This window comes from Camelina sativa, chromosome 10, assembly GCF_030686135.1.
Source record: "Camelina sativa cultivar CO46 ecotype springtype chromosome 10, ASM3068613v1".
Classification (NCBI taxonomy): domain Eukaryota; kingdom Viridiplantae; phylum Streptophyta; class Magnoliopsida; order Brassicales; family Brassicaceae; genus Camelina; species Camelina sativa.
In genome coordinates this window covers 25,351,676-25,376,155 of record NC_141889.1, presented here as the reverse complement: position 1 = coordinate 25,376,155, position 24,480 = coordinate 25,351,676, and the positions used below count along the sequence as shown (strand labels likewise).

The 24,480-nt window shown below is 31.7% G+C and overlaps 3 protein-coding genes and 1 pseudogene across 3 annotated transcripts; 2 read left to right on the top strand and 2 right to left on the bottom strand.

Moving 5' to 3' along the window:
- Window positions 1-6,166: 6,166 nt before the first annotated feature.
- On the bottom strand, window positions 6,167-8,055 carry LOC104720638 (uncharacterized). Its single transcript, XM_019230802.2, has one exon. The coding sequence runs from the start codon at window positions 8,013-8,015 to the stop codon at window positions 6,237-6,239; it is 1,779 nt and encodes a 592-aa protein (XP_019086347.2). The 5' UTR covers window positions 8,016-8,055; the 3' UTR covers window positions 6,167-6,236.
- Window positions 8,056-13,245: 5,190 nt separating this feature from the next.
- Window positions 13,246-16,401, top strand: LOC147937342 (RNA exonuclease 4-like). The gene is made up of 6 exons (XM_087468332.1): window positions 13,246-13,387; window positions 13,604-13,755; window positions 13,854-13,984; window positions 14,324-14,751; window positions 14,904-14,984; window positions 15,852-16,401. Exons 1-6 carry the CDS (start codon window positions 13,347-13,349, stop codon window positions 16,090-16,092), a joined length of 1,074 nt encoding a protein of 357 aa, XP_087324458.1. The 5' UTR covers window positions 13,246-13,346; the 3' UTR covers window positions 16,093-16,401.
- Window positions 16,402-16,582: 181 nt separating this feature from the next.
- Window positions 16,583-18,986, bottom strand: LOC104719657 (CASP-like protein 4A1). Its single transcript, XM_010437614.3, has 3 exons — window positions 18,309-18,986; window positions 17,547-17,682; window positions 16,583-17,034 (listed from the first exon to the last, which is right to left on the bottom strand). The coding sequence occupies exons 1-3, from the start codon at window positions 18,809-18,811 to the stop codon at window positions 16,840-16,842; spliced, it is 834 nt and encodes a 277-aa protein (XP_010435916.1). The 5' UTR covers window positions 18,812-18,986; the 3' UTR covers window positions 16,583-16,839.
- A 954-nt stretch (window positions 18,987-19,940) lies between these two features.
- Window positions 19,941-20,688, top strand: LOC104720639 (agamous-like MADS-box protein AGL75 pseudogene; annotated as a pseudogene).
- The last annotated feature ends 3,792 nt before the right edge of the window (window positions 20,689-24,480 follow it).

The window sequence follows — 24,480 nt, the reverse complement described above, 5'->3', positions numbered from 1 at the left end:
GTTGTGGTCCAATAGTTGACAAAAAAAAAGAGACTTCTAATGATTTATGGGAGATTTATGATTAAATTATGAAGTATTTATGGAACTAGGTGCTTCCCCACGCAACGCGTGGGTTGTGGTGTAGTTGACATTTTTTTATTTTTGGTCTTTTTCGTTTTCTCTTTTGTATTATTTCGTTTTAATTAGGCATATACGGATTTCGCAGTCACTTGTATTCATACACTATATCTTTATACCATTTCGTTTAGATGTGTACAATTGTGGCGTTTATTTTTTATGAATTATGAGGATGTTGTTTTTTTGCTTATGAGGATCCAATCTTATCAGTGATTGATATTGTTCCCAATACATTTATTGTATTTTAGATTTTCTAATTAACTACTTATGTAAATCTTTCATATGTTGATGTTGCAATAATAAGTTATTTTTTAAAAATAATTATCTTCCGTGTAAGTGATTATGTTTGTATGCTCATGTTTTGGTCTAATATCAATAAGATCATTTCTGTTTTTCTTTAGTTGGCTTTGAAACAATTTTTGAGTTAAGCAAATAATGGGTCGAATAATGGTGTTAATAAGTAATATAAATTCTTATGTATATATATTGTATAAATTCTTATGTATATATATTGTATATATGTGACTATAAGTTTAGCTAACTAAAAAATTCTATAATATTTAAATATAATTTTGAACATATATATATATATATATATTATTTGTGGGAGGAATGTATGGAATTATTGGATAGAAGTTATTTTTGAGTTAAATGACTTTTTATGCCTTTAAAGTGAGTTAAATATTAATAAATTTTTATATTTGTCTTGACTTTTTTAAAAAGGAATACCAAGTGTTTCGTTCCAAATTTGAAGTGACATAGTATTTTAGTTTTCTTATATGATTTTATGAACTTTAATATAAAGGTTTTTCAAAGTAATAAGTACACTCACACTGATTGAATTATAAAATTTGGAGAAATGTTTATTTCGATTAATCATCTGCTCTTTTAAATATATTAAATAAGTATGTTGTTGTTCTTACAAATAGGACAACATATATTATAGTTTAACCATGGAATTAAGCAATGGAAAGGGAACTTGTGATTGCAAGACAAAATGCTTAGATATATTATGTTACACATTGATCGTTTAAAAATGAATTGGAACATCTAATTCTCAAATAAAGTTGATTTTTTTGTTAGAACCAACATATGTGAATTTAAATTTAACTATGCAAATTTTAAAAATAAATATGAATAGATTAGAAAGGCAAGAAATATAAAAGAAATATTTTATTTTTATTTAAATAAAATAAAAATTGAAAACAATGTTAAATATATATATATAAAATACTTTCTAAATTAAAATATAGAATCAAACTCTTACAAGTTACAACACATATGAGATATAACAACGTTTGATATTGATGCGAGAGGAGGAGAGAATGATTACTATAAGATGATAATCCAAATTAGATAATGGAGATGAATCTTTAAAAAATAGAACATTGTAATATATATATATATATATATATATAATACTTACTATATTAAAATATAGAATCAAACTCTTACAACACATATGAGATATATAACAACATTTGATATTGGTGGGTGAGGAGGAGAGAATGATTACTTATAAGATAATAATCCAAATTAGATAATGGAGATGAATCTTTTAAAATAAGAACCATTTAAAATATATATCATGTACTCTCTAAAATTAAAATTTAGCATTAAAAAATTTGGGAAAAAACCCGAAAAATACGTCAACTAATTTTTTTTTGGCCTTTTAATTCTTTTAGTTATTAAATTTTCCAAAAAATATCTGGTTTAATTTTCGTTGTCTTTAAAAACCTTCATTTAATTAATAACGGTAGATCCATACTTACGATATAACGATAACTCTAATGACGGAATATTAACCAGGATTAAAATATAACCCCCTGTGGTTATTTAGAGGGAACTAAAGACACGGTTGCCCTCTTCTTCTTCCCTCAAATCGATTTTGAGTTGAACCCTAAAACCCAAAACACTACAATTGAAATTAACAACGGTTTCATACCTCATCTCTCAGTCGATTATTGCAACGAACACACCATACAATCAACCAGAACTGCAAATATTCAGACGACAACTATCATCGCAATCAAAGGAATTCGGAATTTGAAGTTTGAGAAGAAATATTGCTTTTAGGGTTCTAGGGTTCTAAAACTCGATTTGGGGGGAGAAGAAGAGGGCAACAATGTCTTTAGTTCCCTTTAATTAACCACGTGGGGTTATATTTTAATCCTAGTTAACATTTCCGTCATTAGAGTTAACAGTCGCTATGTCGTAAGTATGGATCTACCGTTATTAATTAAATGAAGGTTTTTAAAGACAACCGAAATTAAATCAGGTATTTTTTGGAAAATTTAATAAGTAGAGGAATTAAACAGCCAAAAAAAAATTAGATGGCATATTTTCGGGTTTTTTCCCTTAAAAATTTACAGTAATATTTCATTTGATTTTTACAACCTATACAACAAAAATAAGAAATCAAAAAAAAAATAAAAAAAAAAAACAAAAAATGATTTGAGATATTGTAGAAGAGAATGAGAGAATGTGAAAATGAGAAAGTAAAAGAATGCCAATATGAGAGAATGAGAGATTGAGAGAATGCTTATTTATATGATAAGAAATGATGGAAGTTAAATTTAGAATTATTGAGTTACAATAGTAATTTATTGTGTTTGAATAAAATTGAATGGTGAAATATGATTAATGTATAATTTATTTTATTTTCAGTTATAATTTTAGTTTAATGTGTGATGTATTGTGTTTATTGGATCTTAAATATTGTTTAAAGCAATTAGAAATAAAAAAATAAAAAAATTAGAAAACGTTAAATGAAAATCAACCAATAATTAGATACCAAAACCTTATTTTTATATATATGATTTTCTTTTATATTACCAAAGTAGACATAATTGTATTCTTGCAACACTTTTAAAGAGAACTATGCATTAAGAAAACTAGTATTGTGTTAGTAAGGATGGAACACGAAATATTATTTTTTTGGTGATGTATGTGAAATACTAATCAAAACTGTTTTTGAAAATCCATCAACTGGTGTTGCATGCATATTACCAGTTGTTGGATGAAGATGAGGTACACAAGCCGAAAGTGATTTTGAGTGCTTACGAACGGTGGACTGTAGAACACTAGAACCGTTTAAACACTTCGATTGGTAAAGATGATGGAGGGGTTGTGGTGTCTTTGAAAAAAAAATATAAACAAAAGAAAGATTATAGACAAACAATAAACTAATATTTAAAACACCCATATTGAATACCACCAACAAAAATGCTCTTATAAGTGGTATGAGTCATACTAAAAGTAGTATAGAGCATTGTAGACTGACGCTATTGGAGTAACAATATGTTGGTTTGCAATGAAGACATTGCGCTTTGTAAGTGAAATTATCGTGCATGTAGAGATGTTTCAAATTATTAATTTGATTATCAATATCACCAATTGCATTTATATTTTATTTAACTCAACTAGAGAGAATTCCATACTAATTAAAGGATAGATCGTTCAACTTAAGGATGAGTCACCTATTAGTTATAAAGTTTTTTGTACTAATATAAGTGGTTTGCGATACTACGCAAGTGAGAAAGAAAAAACACTACGAATCATCTTTTTATTGAACTTCCATGACAAAGAAATTAACCGTCAAGAAAATAGTATGATCCAAAAATCGAAAGTGGGTATAGGGGTACACAGAAGATGATGACGGATATCCTAATACCTAGAGGCTAGAGCTAAAGAAATTGAGACATCAGACCAGTTTTTACACCATATAAATACTTGTAGTACGTAGTTTCCTGCGGTTAATTGGTTTCATAATCTTAGTTACAAAATATGTGAACTTTGTTTGTTGGGATCTGCTGTGTAATGGATGTAAGCTCATAAAACCAATAATTGTAATCTTTGGTAAAGTAGCACGAAATCAAACTAAAAGAAAGGGAGCATAATCAAATTTAAAATGTAAAAAATATTAATTTTCTATAAATTAGTGATATAATAAATTAATAATCACAGTGTAGGAAATATTAGTTTGTTTTACTACTCGGAGGTCAAAATTCAAGATCCCTTGACCCTTGCACAATGACCTTTCGTTCCTTTTTATAGTACGTCTTGTGTTAAGTGAACCTCGTCTAGCTTTCACATGACTACGAGGTGAGCTCAGTCTTTGGTCATTGTAAACTTTAAACATTTCGCCTAACTAGGCTTTACTTCATATTAATTTGACGACAATGGGGTTTTCTCTTTTCTTTTGCGTTAGTACGAGATTTGGTACACAAATATTTATGTGGTTCACATTATTTTCATACAGATACTTACGTAACGTAGCTGCATTGCATCGAATATGGTAGTCGAAGTTGTTACATAAGGTTAAGAAAAGAAGGCAACCATCTATCATTAGCATAGTCAAACTCACAACACGCTATTGTCTAACCAAGCCGTTGGCAATCTATCGACATGTTTTATTTACATTCACACATTCCCTTTTTTTTTTTTTTTGGAGTTTATTTTATGTAAATGTTCACGTGCATTTTGTGTAATACATTCAATTATTTATATAACTTTATTGTGTACTTCGAAATTTCGAATAAAGAGGAGGTTTCCTAATCATTGATGTGTCTATCGAAAGTGGTTAGGCATAAATAGAAATCCACTATACAAAAAGTCCATGACTCTTCTTAGCCCCACGAATTTTAATTGTCATAAACTCTCTTTTTTTTTCTAATTTTTTTTTCACGAATGTTTGATTAGTATATGTAAACTGTAGACATGATTTGTGGAGAGGTTTTGACCTTTTTCGGTTACAATTTTGTGGAGTAGCAGTTTGTAAATTTTAATGCTATACAGCATTTATAGAATTAGGAAATTGTTTTCTTTTTGCCATCGTTTTTATATAAAAAAAAAAATTCTGAGGATTGTGAACTCTGACTACTCCTGCCGACGTTGTAAATTCTTACAACAACTTAATAACTTTATTTGCTGCTAGATAAAGTTTATCAGTGTTATTCTTTAACTTATTGATATACCACCAATTATTACCACTATTTTGAACAAACTTGACCCAAAAAAAACTAATTTTATGATATTAATTTTCAAGAAGTACCACAAACAAAATAAAATGTTTATAATAGTTATACCTAGACATAAATTTTTACTAACTAACAATGTAAACATGTAATAACATCCGTTATAAACTTATAATATTTATAGAATTTTCGAAATCTTCTAATAACATAATATAAAAGTTATTAAAATGTATATTGTGGCTTTTCTTTGACAACCGTATGTTGTGGTATTTCAAATAATAGGACAGAAGTATTTTAGTAAATGAAACAAATCAAAATCATACTTATATAATTTGGTAGTAGATTTACATTTTTCTACTACCATTCAAGGCCTTAGTATGAAAAATGTCCTATATTTACATTTTTCTTAACGAAAATGAAACAAATTAAAGTCATACTTATATAATGTGCTTCGTTTCAATGTTTTTTGGAATTTATACGTAAATAAAAATATTATACACAATAAATTGATTTTTCCGCTTCATATTAGTTCAATTTAGTTTCGAGGCCGGATTTTAGGGTTTCTAGATTTCTATTACGTTTAGTTCACTTTTTCCCGTTACTTTCATTTCACTCACTTAAGTACTTAGTCAACATTGTTTTCTGTTTGACTACACTAACACATGCGGTCATGGGCTAGTAAAAAAGAACCCTACTAGAACGAAAGGGTTCTAACTTTTATGTCATGATAGATTCTCACATAGTCAGATACTCCCTCTGTTTTGTTTTAATTGTCGTCCTAGATTTGTTTTCATGTTTTACAATACATGTCGTTCACATTTTTCAATGTAAGTTTTGTAAAAAAATCTCAATTATAGCCTCACGTCTAAAACTATCTCAAGAATCACTTTGAATTTTCAACCTAAGTTTTGTAAAAAAATCTCAATTATAGCCTCACGTCTAAAACTATCTCAAGAATCACTTTGAATAAATTAATGTTGTTTGTAAGGTTAATATAGTCAACTTATTCAAATTCTTAATCTACTCAAAATAGCCTAACGACAATTAAATAAATACAGAGAGAGTATATACGTATTTCAACTTCTGTATACTCTTATACGAACTGATACATGATACGTTAAAAAAAAAAAAAGATAACATAATTTAATCTCTTCTAGTACTATGGAACACAAGAGTTTCTCCTTTCCATAAACATAAAAGAGAACAAACATAATTATCAGTATAGTCTACGCTCACGGCAACAAAAGGTCCCTTGCAACGAAAGCCACACTTGTAGCATCCCGGTTGATTTATACCATTCAAAGTCACTTCCCAATTCTTTTTATTGAACTCAAAATGAAGTTGAGGCTTCACATACCTAAAATCTCCGAGTAGACACTCGATATGAACAGTCGGGCCAGAACTTTCGCAAGTGTAGAATATTATCTTTTGATCCATTTCTCTCTCACATATCTCGCACCAGTAACTACCGGTCATGTCTTTGTCTCCATCATAGCATAATTTGAGAGGATATTTATCGTATTTGTACCTTACCGTATGTGGTAAACTAGCACACTTGAAATCCAAAACAAAATCGCAATCCATACAAGTCAAAACATAATCCGACTCTTGCTTGCAAGTCACACATACCTTGCTATCTAGTGAAGTCTGGAACAAAAGATGCGGATGACAATCATAGAAAAATGGTTCGGATATCGAACCACATCGTACATCTAATATGATATTGCAACATTCGTACCTGAAGCCACTACAGAGTCGGTGACAAGCAGAACATAAGAATGCTCCACTAAGCATCGGAAAATCCATGACTATGTTGTCGTCAGGGTATAACGTAAGTTGATGATTGTGAAGTACATGTCGCTTCTTTCGAGGAAGGTTAGCACACGTTTCGTGGAGGACAAAATCTTCACATTGCATACAACTGTAGAAAATGTCAGAGTAGACAGGACGGACGCATGCTCTGCAACGCCTACATTCATCATGGATATTAATAAGACCATCATCAAGTCTTAGGTTGTGCTCTCGATGACTAAAGTGATTTATCACTCCATCACTCACAACTCTAAAAGGTTCTTCACATTCATCATTTTCTTCAGGCTCGTCCTCGAGTTCTCTCCCATCCCACACATCCCTCCTCGTGGCACATCTTGAATGAACTGCATAATCCGGACAAATCAGGCAAGCATACACCCCATATCTCCCATCTATTCTTCTGCGACAAACTCCGCATTTCCAATCTCCACGACCAAGAAAATAAGTGCGGGAGATACGATGTACATGACGTATAATGCTAATGACCCGTGGTAAGTAGATACAACCTTCGTGGATCATAAAATCACATTGGGGACAAATGTAAGGAGATCGATCGGATTGGAGACCACATGCATTACAAGTGAAGTGTATGAGCCTTGGCATGAGAGTGAGTGTATGATCATGACATTTTTGGAAGTAAACGATAAGCTGAAGCGGGTTACGTGCACAATAAAGATCTATACTGAAGTCACATATGGAGCAATGATAAACTAATTTTCCAACCTTTTCTCCACATAGACGACACTTGTCATCTTCAGTTACTAGTGGTAAGCCATGTGTTAGGAGCGTGAGAAGATGTCTCTTGTGAGATGGATGGTTGATCTCTGGTGATGATTCTAAACATTCTTTGTGGACGGCGAAGCCGCAAGTATCACATCTGTAGCCGTGGAGACCGTTTTCTCGAAGTTCGGGGCATCCATCGCATTGACCCGTGCTGCTATAGTGGCTATGTAAAGGATGTTCGTGAAATGGTAGCATCAGAGAAGGTCCCATGATCTGGTCAAACACCATGGATGGGGTTAATGATCCATCATCATCATAGGAACATGCTTGATTTTCTTCATGTGTAGGTGATGATGATACGTCAGAGAGCTCCTCAACAAGGACCATTTTTGTGAACTTTACGTAGATTTTGTTTGCTATCTTAAGGAAATATGAATTGAGAAAAACAAATGGAAGAAGAAGAAGGGATAAAATATAGCCGTTAAGGATATAATTTTTTTATGAAACTTTTTATTTTTTTGAGGTTATTTTCCCTTAATCTTATACACTTGAGATTCGAATCTTTGGGTTATAGTGCTTTTAGACCTGCAAAAGTTCGGTATTTGTGCTTGTAAATTTATTATTAATAATTTTTGGGAAGATAGCTAAGAAGATCCATACTTCGACAAATAGGATAATTATAAATCAAAGTTTCTATTGAGGAAATTTTTCTAACTGGTTACAATTTTTAGGATGGTTTTTCTTTGGTCAAAGGGGCATCATTTTAGCTTTTATAAGGTTTTCCTAAAGTTTCAAATCTTTTCTTCTTTTTATTTTTTAATTTGAAATTTATGTTTTTTCCTTTTTATTCCCTTTCTCAGGAGAAACAAAGGAAGACAACCCATGATGTCTTCATGTTTATTCCCTACGTACATTTACTTTTAATAGTGGTATAAGAGGTTTGACTGTATCATGATTCATGAATACATGATGTCTTCATATTAGCCTTATCACTTATGAATCTATATATGATCAATTCATTCTTATTTGGATTCTCGGTGTGAAAAAATAAGAACAGTATACTCTTTAAACTAAAAATAAAATAACTTTCAAATTAATTACTTTGGCATCTCCTAGGAGAGAGAACAAAGAAACGTTTTTTTTTTTTTTTTCAACAAAAGAAACGTTTTCTGGTTTCAGAACTTTTGAGAAACCATGGAGAGACCCATATGCATTCATATATTAAAAGATAAAAATACAATTAACTAGATGCATTAAAAATGTTTATTCTAACTAGCATTAGGTATAGAATTTTTGGATCTTCATAACGATTAACATGTTGTCGATAGTATTTCCATAAATTAATCGTCAACAGATCAATTTATACAAATCTATAAAGAAAATCTTCAAGATAGTTTGAATATTTGTATCATAGTTCAGGGTATAGAAAATGAAGTAAAGATGAATATACCAGAAAAGACATATGATAGACATTATAAAAAAAAAAAAAAAAAAAAAAAAGAGAAATGAGTTGAACATAGATGATTAAATAAATAATAATTATAAATGAAGAGTTTTGGATAAAACTAATTTAGAAAATTTACTGAAAATCATGGTGGAAATATATTTATTGACTTACTGAAAATGTATTTAGAATGTCTTCCATAAGACTAATATATATCCTTACTAGATAAGGGCCCGCACGATGTGCGGGTTTAAAATTTATTAAAAAAATAAATTCTCAATATTAAACAAAATTTTTAAAAATATAGAAAAAAAATTATTTCCTGAATTAAATATATAACTAATTTTAGTTAGAAAAAAATCATATTTGTATTTACCTTGATACACTTATTTATATTTATATATATTTAATATATTATAACAATTATTACAATAATTTAAAGCTAAATTATATCCCACCAAAACCTTTGCCAAATACTCATCATTATGAGTATTATTATTGTCAAATTTTTAAAACGTTACATAACTTATTCACAAAATATTTTACATGAAAAGAATTCATCAAAGCAACATCTAATTATTAAGCATGTACAATTTTACTTTATCTTTTATCATTAAAATTATGTTCTTACAAAATTATTTTATTGTTAAAGTATACTCTTTATCACCACCTATACAATATATTATGATCAAATTAAACAAATTTTATATTTCTTTACTTTCATTTTGGCATAATTATAGTTCTTTAAATTACTAAAATTGTTTTGTGACATAATTGTTTTAACCATGAATTTTTTTTACTATAAAGATATTTTGTATGAACAATTGGTTAAAGTTATCTACTCTATTACAATGAATATATGACCAACCTATTGAGAAACTGAGAAAAATTTAATATAACATAATAAAAATAAAAATTTGAAAATTATAATCACGATAGTATATATATAAGTCTTAGATAATTCAAATAAAAAAAATAGACACTTTATAAAAAATCCAAAACATGACATATGTCATAATCAAGTTAAGGATCGGCGACCTATTTACTCTTCAAAAGTGTATCACATTATACGAAAACTACTTAAAACTATGACCTTGTCTCGAATATTCTCGAATCGTAAATTCTAAACTTATTTCTACCTGAATAAAAAGTTCTCATATATTTCTCCATATACCTGGGTTTAAACGGTTTACGAACCAAATCCGATAGAAAACCACATAAATCCGGTTTGAAACCAATTTTAAAACGGTTTACCATTCCAACTTCCCAAATTTGAAAATCGCTTCTCAATTACTTAATCAAGCAGCTCTTGTTTCAGTACCAGAATCATCAACATTATTTAGAAGAGAAAACTCTAGATTTTGACCAGAAACACCAATCACCGACTAATCTTCCAAACTTATAATGCTACTAAATGTAAAATCACATTTGGAACCTCCATCAGTGTCTCCATCATCAATTAAATTAGCGGGATTTATATACTTCGATTCCATTTCATTGCATATGATAGGTTCAATTGAAGAACTCTCACGAATCAAAGACCACACAATAGATTGGCAAAATTATATTGGAAATAAAAATCAAAGATAAACTTTTGATATAAACAAATAATATTTTTTTTGATCAACATTTGAGCCACAACAGGCCAGTTTATTAGCCAAATCGCTACATTCATAGATAGCGGGACTCGATCCCTCGTGTTATGGTGCCTTATACAATTGGAGTTACCAATGACCACTGCAGTAAGATTACTTCACAAACATAATTTTTATGTAGATATAATGTTATTTTCTTAATTAGTTGTCCTATTACGTCTCAAAAATAAGAATTTTTTTGACATAACTTATGCTATTCTTTTTAAATTTGTTATTCACTATTTATTGATTAATAATAATATACATGTTTAATGCTTAATGAATTATTATTTTTGTTTATACATGTCAAAATCAAATTGAGAAAAAATGTATAATATAATTAGCGTACAATACAAAATAAATTAGTTTTGTTAATTTTCCTTTTTTATTTAGGAATTTTTAAAGATATAAACATGTAAATTTTATGTAGATTTAGATTTAGATTTAATGTTATTTTTTTACGCGTGTCAACATCTCATCAGTATATGTGACAAGTGTCATGATCATGTTAATAGCTAATTTTTTTAATCCTTGATTTTTTTAGAGATTCTTTTTTTTTAATAGAAATTTGTGTAAAATTGACACTTATCATGATCTTATCTTATAAGTTAGTAAATTTTAAAATTGACACGTGTCACGGTGATTTAGTAAGTATTGAAACTATATTTTATATAATAAGATTTAAGGAACGTTAAAGCTTTTTCGAAGAAGTCTAGTCAATGATGCTCCATCGAGGTGGTTGATGGGTTTCAAAGTCTTCTACGAATGAATTAACAGAAGAATGATTTAGCTACATTGTACTAAATTTTAAACTTTTAAGAATCTATTTCTTAAAAATAAAAAAACAAAAAAAAAACAAAAAACTAGTATTTTAGAAGCTAAAATCAAAAATTTGGCAGTAGTTACAAAGATTTTTTTTTCTTTTCGCTTATATGTTACCCAAGATAAATAAATAAAAAAGATCTAGTATATAGCTTTAATTACATTTATCTTGAGTGACAATCACTTTCGTTTTATTTGTAAATTATGTTCAAAGTTTATGTTTGACCATAGGAGTCAGAAAAGTTATGAGTGCATATACTTGGCGTTATACCATGGTGGACCATTTACTTTCTTGTCTTTCATATAAATTGTGTTCATGAATATTTTTTCTTTTTGAATGGAATTTGTTACAAAAACTAGAATATTTTTGGAGCAGAAATGAAAAAAAAAAAAAATGCATATACAGAATCTTGAGTTGGCGCCCACATATCGGTCAAAAGATAGTTTTGCTTAGATTGTAAGACCAAGATACGTCAAAACCCAAGTGTGTCTCTCCTAGAAGAATGTTGAAACAGTTTGAATGTTAGAAGATTATATAAGATAATAGTGTATATAATGGCAATTATGATAGTACTTCGTAAATGAAAGCAATGACTATGACTCTATGAGAATAAAGTGTCAACGCTATAAGAACAAAACTCAAAACCCAAAAAGATTACCAACCATAACCATTGTCTTCAGAATATGCATGATCCATGAATAGTAAGATTGTATTGTAAGTTTCCTTTTCAGGGCTTTAAACTAACAAAGAAAAATCGTTTCAAACGAGAAAAACAAAACATACAAAAAGGAAAAAACCTGTACTATAATTTTAGTTAAATTAGATTTCAATTTGAATAAACGTTAAATTAGACAGATTGATTAATGTTTATGCAAATTTTTTGACATGCTCTTTTAACGATTGAAGTCTGAAATTTCCATAGGAAGCTGAATTCAACTTGTCGACCTATTTTTTAAAAAGGAAAAAAAGCATAAAACTACATCAACACAAGTGCATATTTTTAGGCAACCAAGAAAATTATATAAATTATATAGTTTTATAGAAATAACGAAATATATATATATATATGCTGTAAAGAAATGATATATAAGATTATATATATATATATATTTATATTATTTTCTCTAAGGCCAAACGTACATATTTATATGTAACAAAATTTTCTAGCTTTGCCACTAGATATGACTATATGAGCCACTGGTATAGTACCTTGTGAAGAATCTCGATTCATTCATGTTGCTAGGCCCAGCTTACTAATAAGGTAGTTAAAGGGCATATGCATGACTTTGTAGTATTATGATATTTTTCTTTTTGGTATATACTACATCTGGTGTTTGTAATTTGTATATATGTAATAACAATTTTTTAGTTTTTATTTTGTAACAATTATTATTATAAAATTAAGCATTCAACTTTATACAATAACATATCAAACTCATGGTTTTAGACCGAAAACAAAGTCAATGTCCAACAAAGCTTAATAAGAAACTATCTTCATCTCTGATTAATCTCATATACAACATTAGACTGAAACCACAACAGAAAGGCATCTCCTCTTTCACTTTTTTTTTTCATAACTCTTATACAAAACCTCAAAAAGAAGTATGTCTGTCAGAATAGTTAGGGAATCATCTAACTTCGCCTTTATTTTTTTGGTTCTTTTATTCCCTTGGTTTGCCTATATAAGCACATGTATTCTCATATATTCTCAAATCTCCACACACAGATCGACATTAAAAAAAAAACAAATAACAAAGAACACAACCTATCTATTAAAATTCTCCTCACTCAAAAAGTTGGAGCTTGCTGTTTTTATAATGGACTACAGATTGTCAATGGAGTCCTCAGAAACCCTAAGGTATATATAAATTAGTGTAAATTCTTGTTTCTTGTCCATTTGTCTACGTAACGTGCGTTTTGTTACGTACCACCGATATTATCCAATGAGATTATGTGCATGTATGCAAAAGACTCTTTGGAACATGAACAATTCATAACGGTAACTAGCTAGTAAAATTTGAAATCAACTTATGATTAAATACATATATATATATATATATCCATATACATGCAGGAACAAGTGTGGAGGATGTTATAGGCAATTCAACAAGAAGGAACACTTAGTGGAACACATGAGGATCTCTTATCATTCGGTTCATGAACCTATTTGTGGCATTTGTAACAAGCATTGCCGATCTTTTGATTCCCTCCGTGAACATCTCATTGGTATATAATAAGAAACGTATTGAGCGTCTAATTTAACTATAACATCGTATTTAATTTCCATTTTTCACATTACATTTTGGATTATATTGTATGTATAGGGCCATTGCCGAAACAAGAATGTAAGAACATTTTCAGCATCTGTGGCTGCAGATTCTGTCTTACGATCCTCGAAAGCCCCAACGCTCGTAGGATCCATCAAGAGAGATGCCAGTTCTCAAACGTCAATTCAGTAATTATAATCTTCCCATAAAATACATGTCTTCATATTTTCAAACCTGAAAACAAAGTTGTGTTTATGTTTATTCTTTCATGTGCAAGAATAATTTAACAATGTTTTTAAAAATGGTATTTAATTTTCAATTTATAATATTTTGATGAACTTTTATCTTTAGTTTACATCTAACTTCTGCATCTAAAATATACAGAAAGAAAACAATATTTTTGTTAAAAAAAAAACAACATTTTTACAAAATTACTAAATTATATATGGTCTTATTTAAGAAAAACGCATTAGTATTAAACGTACATGCATGCAGACGGCAAAACTAACATTCTTCCGATATATTAGGGATTAACAAGTCGTATGGCAGCTTTAGGTCTAAGAGACAACGCTATAATCGACTACACTTCTTCGAGGTCACCTCGTGTGGTCGCACTCTCATGCAAGATGGTTGGAGGAGGTAGTGACGGATCGCTTGACCTATGTGCAAGGGTTTGTATTACGGATGAGAGTGAAAACGTTGTGTTCCACACTTACGTGAAGCCAACGATGCCCGTAACGAATTATAGGTATCAGACAACAGGGATAAGACCTGAGAATCTACGGGATGCAATGCCATTGAAGCACGCACAGAGAAAGATTCAAGAGTTTCTTTGTAATGGAGAACCAATGTGGAAGATTCGTCCAAGAAATGGGAAAGCAAGGATTCTAGTCGGACATGGACTTGATAACCATCTTGACTCTCTTCAACTTGAATATTCCTCTTCCATGATAAGGTAAATAAATACTTTTGCTAGACACATAAATATGTCTTTCTTGATAGAAAAAACTTACCACTATATATTTTATATGAATTAAAACTTACCACTATATATTTTATATGAATTCATATGAATATATTAGAGTATATAATGTCTATTTTTCGTAGAGATACTGCGGAATACCCTCCATTGATGAAATCAAGCAAGCTAAGCAACTCTCTCAAGTACTTAACGCAAGCCTATCTCGGGTAAGTTTTTTGTGTTTGTAATTTCCATAGTTAGCAAGTTAGCATTCTCCATCTCCATATGATATTATAAATTACTGAAAAGGAGTACTAGTTGATCGTATCGAATAATTCGACTTTCCAATATTCCATGATTATCTTAAACTAATGATTCAACTTGAAGAAATATAGTATATCTACTAAACCATGAATGCATACATATATTTGTTTGTAGATAATAATAATAAAAAAACCTCGTATGTGATGATATTCGGACGCAACAACTACGAGCTCGTAAAGGAGGTATCCGATGGATACTTTTGACATCATTATAAGTGTTTTTGATCGACGTATACGACATGCGTATAGCTTAAAAAGTTTCTTAAAAATTCGAATAAAATCAAGCGACGATAATCTTAGGAATATCTCGTCCATATCAAAGTTTGATTTATCTGTCTCTACTCTCTACCTCATATTTTATATCATTGATTCATGCATAACCAAAAGTTTATCCTAATTAAAATACTTTTATAGCCAAGACTGAAAATAGTTTATTTAATTTTTCCTAAAGAGGTCCATGAACTTTAAAAATCTGAACTATATCCTCACAACTGTTGCACTTGATGTCAACAAACTTTTTTTTATGAATAAATTTTACATTCATTCAGAAAAAAGTTAATTTATTACTTTTGTAAATAATAGCTGATTATGTATATAAGAACTAATGAATTACACTATTTTGGCTAGGTTTTAATGGTTAATATAAAAGATTTATGATTTATATTAAATTTTCAGGGCATAGAGGTTTGGTTTTTCTTTATAGTTTAAATTTTTAAGATCTGGAATAATTACCTTTAATAGTAATTTCCATCTTTCTTGACCCTTGTAAAGGTATGATATTCATGTGGGTATACAAGATCCTTATGAGGATTGCGTCGCGGCCATGAGGCTATACACAAGAATGCGGTATCAGAAACACAGGATCGAGGCTTATCCACTAGCCTCAGACCCGCAGAACCGCAACAATTACGGGGCGTGGAGGCAGAATGAGCTAGAGAGGATGTCTCCGGAGGAATTGCTCGATCTTTCACGTTCAGACTACTACTGCTGGTGCTTGGACTCGGTTTCTTGAAGCATTAAAGTTATTTATGGTGCTTGATCATCTGCGAAAATAAAATGGATGCAAGGAATTATATACTATAATTAAAATCGAATAAAAATGGTCTTGATTAGTGATTATGTTGGTAACTAATGAGATAGAAATGATCGCATTTGTACGCCTTTTCAAAGTAATACTAATTGGTAAACTTCTTTGTTTCCTATATGTCAATATGTGTTTGGTCACTTTATATCTTGGTGGTTTAATCTTAGTAAATACTTTTGAGATTAGTTGGCACTACTCCTCATTTTCATATAAAATAATTATGTGGCTTAACATTAACCTTTTTACTTTGAGATTAGTTGCCAATTTTTTTTTTTTACAGTCAAATTGTTTTTATTAGATATTAGTTTTAGCCACATACTTTTACATCAGAGGTTTGCAATAAATATTTAGGTAACAACACTAGATGCAAGACTGCAAAATCATCAAACGACAAACTGTGTTCGCACTAAATAAGATATTCAATGAGAAGATGTCATCATATTGCTTTTCTTAGATCTATGATAACCATATAAGTGATGTAAACGAGCATCCACACCATCTTTTACAAGATGGAATATCGTCCAATCCACCATAAAATTTAAAAGTTTCTTTTAAAAATCAGAAACTGGACCCTCTACATCGTTTAGACTTTAGAGAGTTTAGGGTCAAGGATACGACTTTCAAGAATCAAGGAAATGAGACTCTTTCTCTCGAGCTTGCGCTTTTTTTTTTAGTTTAGATGGACCGGAGTGCACAGAGAGCATAACCGGAGGCCAAGGAGCAGAAGGCGAATGCGACAAAGGAGACGTAAGACAGTGCGACAGATGCTCTAGCTAAGTCTGGGAACTTGTCTGCTCCCCAGTTTGATTGCCAATCGTCTACACGGATCGAAGCTGAAGTTGAAGCCGATGCAAGAAGATATGCTAGCATCTGGCAACATCGAAAAATCACTTTAAACTCTTAACAATGTAACGGGAATAGAGTTGAGTTCAAATTCAAGGGATTCTAAGCCTAAGCGCACTAAACTTTAATGGATCACTAGAGCGGTAACATCAATGATAATGTCACTAACCAGAGACGAATACTGAGATATGTACATGAATCAGATAGGATTAGCTCAAATGATAAAAACCAATCATATCTCTGGTTATATACTTTGATACTTCAAGCACCTTGAGATGTTTAACTCTTTAAAATATCACAGTATCTTTGGTAAAGTTTTTTATGAAAGGGAAAATGTAAGGTTAGGTAACACATAAGAGGATCAAATTGACAAGGATGAAGTCTATCCGTATTCAGAAAAGACCAATGAGATTTACTAAGAAAATCCAGTCTCACCTTCTCGCTAGTTCTATAGCATCAAGTATCAGACTCTGGTTAACCATTTGATTGATATAAAAAGCAGAGAGTTTTCCAATCAAAGAGGGGCAGAAGGAACATACTTGATCAAGACCAAATTCCAAGAAATGCCGCAGATTATGTCGTGATCTCCGAATGCTAGTAGATAACAGGTATACAAGATCACATATCATAAAACCTGAGTAGACAAAACCAATCACATTCGCAGCCACACAGAACCTGCAACCAAAAATGCCAAAAAACACAAGAATAAATCAACTCTAGAAAACACCTACAGCAAATTTTAGCAGTTTCAAAAGTAAGCCAAAGGGAAACTGTTACAATTTAGCTAGAACAAGTCACTAGATAACTACATTAGCTCTAAACGACTTCCGTGGCTAATTTCATCAGAAAGCTTCAAAATTTCACACAGTGATTTAAACCAAACAAGCTAAACTAAATCTTACTCATTGTGAGTGGATAACTTTATTAGCTTAACCGGCTAACTTAAAACCAAATCTAGCCAAAACAATTTGACATCAGATGAACATCAAACCTTAACTTAGTCATATCCCTGGATAACTTCATAAGCTTAAACGACTTCTACAGCTAATTTCAAGATAAAGCTTCAATTCCACACACTGATTACACCAACTCAGAGTCATCTAACCAAATATAATTGACACTCCGATTAAAATCAAACCTTGGAAAACTTCATTAGCAACTTCAAATTTCACACAGTAATCAACTTCATTAGACAAAACCAAATCAAAACTTAGTCTTAGGAGTACTAACATATAGTTTCTAGGTAACTATATAAAAGCTAATGCTCCTCCAAAAGATACTAAAAAGTTTGAAACTTTAACCTGAACTCTTTGTAATTGTAGAAAGAATCACTCGCCCATCCTTTATCTCTATCAGCAACCATAACAGAAAACGAAACGAGACACGAAACAAACGCAGTAACCCTAAACCCAAGCAAAGCTTTCCTAACCAGACTCGCCCATTTCGATTCACGGGGAGTAGAGAAGCTCGGCGGCCTCAGCTGTCTCCTACTCTCACCAAGCTTCTGGTCCTCCTCAACGAGATCTCCGTTCGTAACCATAAAAGGAGTCTCTGTCTTAGTCGCGACGGAAGGAGTGGGAACAATCGTGTGAGGCGAAGATCCATGGCTGTCGGGGATTGAAGACACGGTGGGCGAATCAGGAGGTGAGTCAACCGTCGTTTGTGGTAATGAGTGAAGAGATGATCTTGAAGAAGACATCTCGAGGAGGTTGAGTGGTGAACGAGATTGAAGCGGAGGTTTTGTAGATTGAGAAGACTTGTTGTGTTGTTCTTGCTTCTTCTTTGTCTTCTCTTCTTCTTCCATTTTTGTTGATATTTTCTGGGTTTGTTTTTAAACTAAAAAAGAATTAATTTTTAATTTTGTATGACAGCGGAAGAAGTGATGAAGTAAGCTCTTGCAACCGTCTCTGCTCTCTAGTCAATGGGGAATCAATTGGGGAAGAAGACGAGAGAGTGAGTGACTTTAATAAATAAAAAACAAGTGTTTGCAAAAAGGGGCTTAGCTTTATTCTTTTCTTTGACTTTTAACCTAAACTAATTATTATTGTTCAATTTGGTTTGGTTATTTACGATATGTTCATTCATTCTTAACCGGTTTATATTAGCCAACCAACCACTGGCTATGATTAATAATACCGAAAATTAATCCGGTTCAGTACAGTTAATAAAGGATACTCCCTCCGTTTCATTATATAGGATGTTTAGAGAAATATTTTCGTTTCATAATATATGATGTTTCCAACTTTCTATTCAACTTTTAGATTAATTTAATATTTTATATTATGCAGTTTTGTTTATAATTGGTTAAACTTTTTAAAAGTAACTATCTCTATGCGTGTTTTAACTCAAACATTTTATATTTTGAAACGGAGGGAGTATAAGAAAAATCGGTACAGATTATTTGATTGAATAATTTTTTTTCAATTTAGATGTTTTAAGACTCGGTTTAGTTCGGTTTATTATATTGATTCCTTCCTCTCAGTTCTCACAATCTCAGTTCTCCGACCACACCACTCGTCAACAAGCTTTAAGGTCTCACCTTTTTCTACTAAAGTCTCCAAATTTCTCAAAGTATATGTTTTCCTTTTCTGTAATCAAAACTTTCAACGGCTGACGCAATCTAATGCAAGATATGGAAATCGAAATTGATCTCATTAATGAAGAGAGCGTGAAAAAGAAAAGAAAAAAAAAGTTGATATTCCCTTTTTATCTAAACCCTTAACGGTTAATTGCACAAAATCTATGGAAAAATATGGAAATCAAATCTTTACGCGATCTTTTTTTCTTACCTATGAGCGAGAGAGAGAGTGAAAAACATAAAAAGTTAAAAACGTATTTTTCTAACCCTAGCTAGTGACTAATATTTCATATAAATATTTCAGTTTCTTTCTCACTTTCATCATCTTTAATTTTTGTTTTCACGAAAGCCAAAGTTTGTCTCCGCAATCGACAAAGATGAGATCTTTACCTTCTTCCTCTTCTTCTTCTTACCCACTCGTCGCTTTGAGCAATAGACTTGAAACCCTCTTTAGGAAAGCAGAACAGCTTTCGGTTCTGTGTCAAATTGAGGTCTGCGTTATCTATTATGGACCTCAAGGAGAACTTAAAACGTGGCCTCACGAGATAGAGAAAGTGAGAAACATGGCTATGAGGTACAGTCGGCTAAACGAATCCTTGAGAAGCAAAAAACGCGTTAATCTTTCTGAGTTCCTCAAGGACAAGGACAAGGGTTTGGAGAATCCGAACAAGAGGAGGAAGACGTCGTCTCCGAAGAAGAATGTGGATGTATTGAAGTATCCAATCTCTGATCACTACTCTCCCGACCAAATCCCCCAATTGATTCAGTCCTTGCAACTCAATATCTCTACATTCCAACGAAGGCTTCGATGTCTTGAGTCGCAAGAGAAACACAAACTACTCGATCATCATCATCAGAGTTTAGCATCATCCTCCTCTCTCACGACCCATTCTTTGAACCCTAGCCTGCATCAGAGTTTAGCATCATCGTCCTCTCTCACGACCCAATCTTTGAACCCTAGCCAGCAGTTCTCGCTATTTGTGTATAACCATGGAGACAATACTCTCTCTCAGATCCCAGTCTCTGCATCAAATCTCAACAATCAGGATTTCTCAGCGCTACTTCAAGGATCTCAGTTAAAGAATGAACACAACATGTATTAATTTGCAAAAAACCTTTTATGTATTTTTTTTGTTTAGGAACATCTCTTTTTGTTTAGCTGTAACAATCGTATGTCTTGTTGTTGTATCTTAATTCAACCAATCTTGTCTATTATTTTCGAAATACTATTACACATTGTTTAGTCCTTTCTTGCTAAAAACTGTGATGCCTAATGAAGTTTTCATACATGTTTTACTTAATTTATATGGGATTTTGCATAACGCATGACAAGTATCTAACAACATCCTCTGTTTTCAACTCTGTTTCAGTATAGTGATCAACTTATGTTTATATAATCTACTACTAATAGTAACAATTGTAACATATACAACTTATGCTGACTACTAGCTACTGTTTGCAAGCTTCACACTCATATTACGAGTGACTCTTTTTACTGCTATTATGCCAGATGATTCCTTCCCTTCCATTATGTCTGCAGCAGCTTCCCACTCCCCTTGACCTCTCTCTCTATCTCCTGATGGTTACTTGGAAGCTTCGGTTGACTCGTTTGTGCTCACTTGTCTAGGACACTGAGATACAATATGGTTTCAGCTGTAAAATCCAAATCTCTATATATTCATTCATCAGCAGAGCAGCTAAATCACATAACAAGCATAACGTAATTAAAGTATGCATTCCCAACTTAGGTTCCTAACACAAAGACTTACAAGGAACCAATATATTAATCAGGATCACAAACCCCTAAGGAGCTTCGACCAATACGACTTGAAAGAAGATGCAATCAACATAATGGAGGAATCAAAGACAAAAGTAACAAAAGAGTTTAGAAAGTGTAATGAAAAACCTTAAAGCCAGTGAGATGAGGGACTACGTAATTTGGCAATTTATCTGGCTGCACAACGTATCCCCCTGCATAACACCATGTCAAAAAAAACTTAGAGAAAGATAAAACGAACTCTAGAAAACAGATGCATAAACTGTATATAATACTATTGGTTAAGATACCATATTCTTCAAGTGGAAAGCTAACAACTTAAACGCAATCATGACAACTATAAATCGAGAAAGATTGAGCTCCGATCAGTCAAGCTACACACCATGTCACAAAATTAGGGAAAGGTAAAAATCAAGTCTAGAAACAAATGCAAATGATGATCAATACTTTGCCAAAATGGAGTTAAAGCTGTTAGCTTTCCACCTAAAGAATCTAGTATTTAAAGCCAGCCATGTAAAAATCCTGAAACTTAGTTGATAACAAATTTGACTAAAGTTGCATATATATGAAGTCTTATCTATATTCAGAAAAGATCAATTGGATTCACTAAAAATCTAGCCTCACCTTCTCGTTAGTTCTATAGCATGCATCAAGTTTCAAGCTTTGTTTTTTTTTAAAACCATTTGACTGATTTAAAGGCACAAGGTTTTCTAATCAAAGAGAGGCAGAAGGAACATACTTGATCAAGACCATAATTCCAAGAAATGCCGCAGATTATGTCGTGATCTCCGGGTGCTAGTAGATAACAGGTATACAAAGATCACATATCATAAAACCTGAGTAGAACAAGCATTAGGTTTCAGTCATTGAAGAGAAAGTAAGGGAAATCAAGCCAATAGCCAAATCCGGAACAATGAAGAATCATATCAAATCTGATGAGAGTGGAAACATAAAGATGATGAGGGAGCAAGAGAACCTACCGGTGAGCTGTGCTGATTTTCTGAGAGGCATAGGACCAGGAATTAAGAACCAAAGAGAAACATTTAGTATCTGACCTCAAATGCTTGTTCTACTCAGGAAATTTAGTATATAGCAAGAACGTGTCATTAGATAACTATATTAGAAAACGTTTAGTAAAACCTGAGTTGATTTATTTTGTATTTTCTTGTTTGTTCACAAATAATATAGCAAGAACGTGTCATTAGATAACTACATTAGCTCTAAACGACTTACATGGCTAATTTCATCAGAAAGCTTCAAAATTTCACACAGACCAAACCAAACCAAACCAGAGTAATCTAGCCAAATGTATCTGACCTCAAATGAAAATCAAAACCTAAACTTAGTCTTACTCCTTGTGAGTGGATAACTTTATTAGCTTAACAGGCTAACTTAAACCAAACCTAGCCAAAACTATGCGACATCAGATGAACATCAAACCCTAAACTTAGTCATATCCCTGGATAACTTCATAAGCTTAAACGACTTCTACGGCTAATTTCAAGATAAAGCTTCAAATTCCACACAGTGGTTAAACTAACTCAGAGTCATCTAACCAAATATACTTGACACTCCGATAAAAATAAAACATTGGAAAGCTTCATCAGCAACTTCAAGTAATTAGACCTGTGAGATCAAACTCATCTCGCAAGAAACACATTGAGCTCAGACGAGAATGTAAACCTAAACTTAGATTTAAAGGTACTAACATATCATATCTAGGTAACTATTTAAAAGCTGATGATCCTCCCAAACATCTTCAGATACTAAAAAGTTTGAAACTTTAACCTGAACTCTTTGTAATTATAGAAAGAATCACGAGCCCGTCCTTTATCAGCGGAAGAAGTGATAAAGTTAAGCTCTTGCAAGTTTCAACTGTCTCTGCTCTCTGGTCAATGAGGGAATCAATTGGGGAAGAAGACGAGAGAGTGAGTGAGTGACTTTAATAAAAAAACAGGTGTTTGCAAAAAGGGGCTAAGCATATTCATGTGTGTTGTGGCCTTGTTGAGTTTTCTTCTACTAACGAAGCAAAGAAGGTAAGACTAGTTTATTTTAGTTATGACTTATGATGAATATAACAAAAACAAAAAGAAATTAATTTAAGTAAGTCATTTGAAAAATGGTGAATGCTGATTAAATCTCTTCTTACTGTAGGCGGTGGAAAAGAAGAATTGTGAATATTTGCTTGATTATCGGATTCATCTTAAAGTTTATAAAAAAAATCCAAACATTGGACGACCTAAGTAAATTGACTTTCCATGTTTTGGAGATTTGTTTTCTCTAACTTATTTGCTAGAGTTGTTTTGATGCCATTACACAAGACTTAACACTTCTATTTTTTTTTGTTAATTGTAGGTTTTGCATAGATCACACGGTTTGGTAAGTCATTTTAACTATTTTGCCTCTTGAGTTTGTTCTCTGTCTAGATCACCTTGGGTGAAGTTTTTGGTATACATGAAGAAGAGATCACTAGGTTTTTTATTTATTTTTCAGCTACAAAGACTACCTTCGACCAGAGAGCCTTTCGATAGAAGATAATGAGGCAGTGAAAGGACTAGATGAAACTCCCAATTTTGTTGAGGTACATGTTCTTACTATGATCTTCAAAATATGTCACACTCAGAAGAAAACGCTCAGCGTTTAATAACACAAATGTTGCCAAAAAATCGAAAGATGACTTATTTTTTTTGTTAATGCAAATTTCTAAGTCTTTTTTTCTTCTTAGAGTCGTTCTAACACAATTGGCTGTTCAATTCAGGAAGTGCTCTTTGTTGCTAATATCTCTCCCCAAACTAAACTATTTCATATGTAAGTGGCACCTTAATTAAATTTCCACTTTCCTTGTCGGAGCAAGTTTTCCATTGCTGATAATTTGTCCTCCACTTTTACAGCAAAGATTTCTTCAAAGATGTTGGAGAAGTTGTTCGTGTTCGACTTATTGTAAACCACGAGGGTAAGCATGTGGGTTATGGCTTTGTTGACTTTGCTTCTGCTAACGAAGCAAAGAAGGTGAGAGTAGTTAGTTTTCTAGTAATGATGAAAAGTGTTTTAAGTGGTCATTTGAGAAGTATGTAAAATATATATACAAGTAGTTGTGTGAAAGTGCATTTGCTGATTG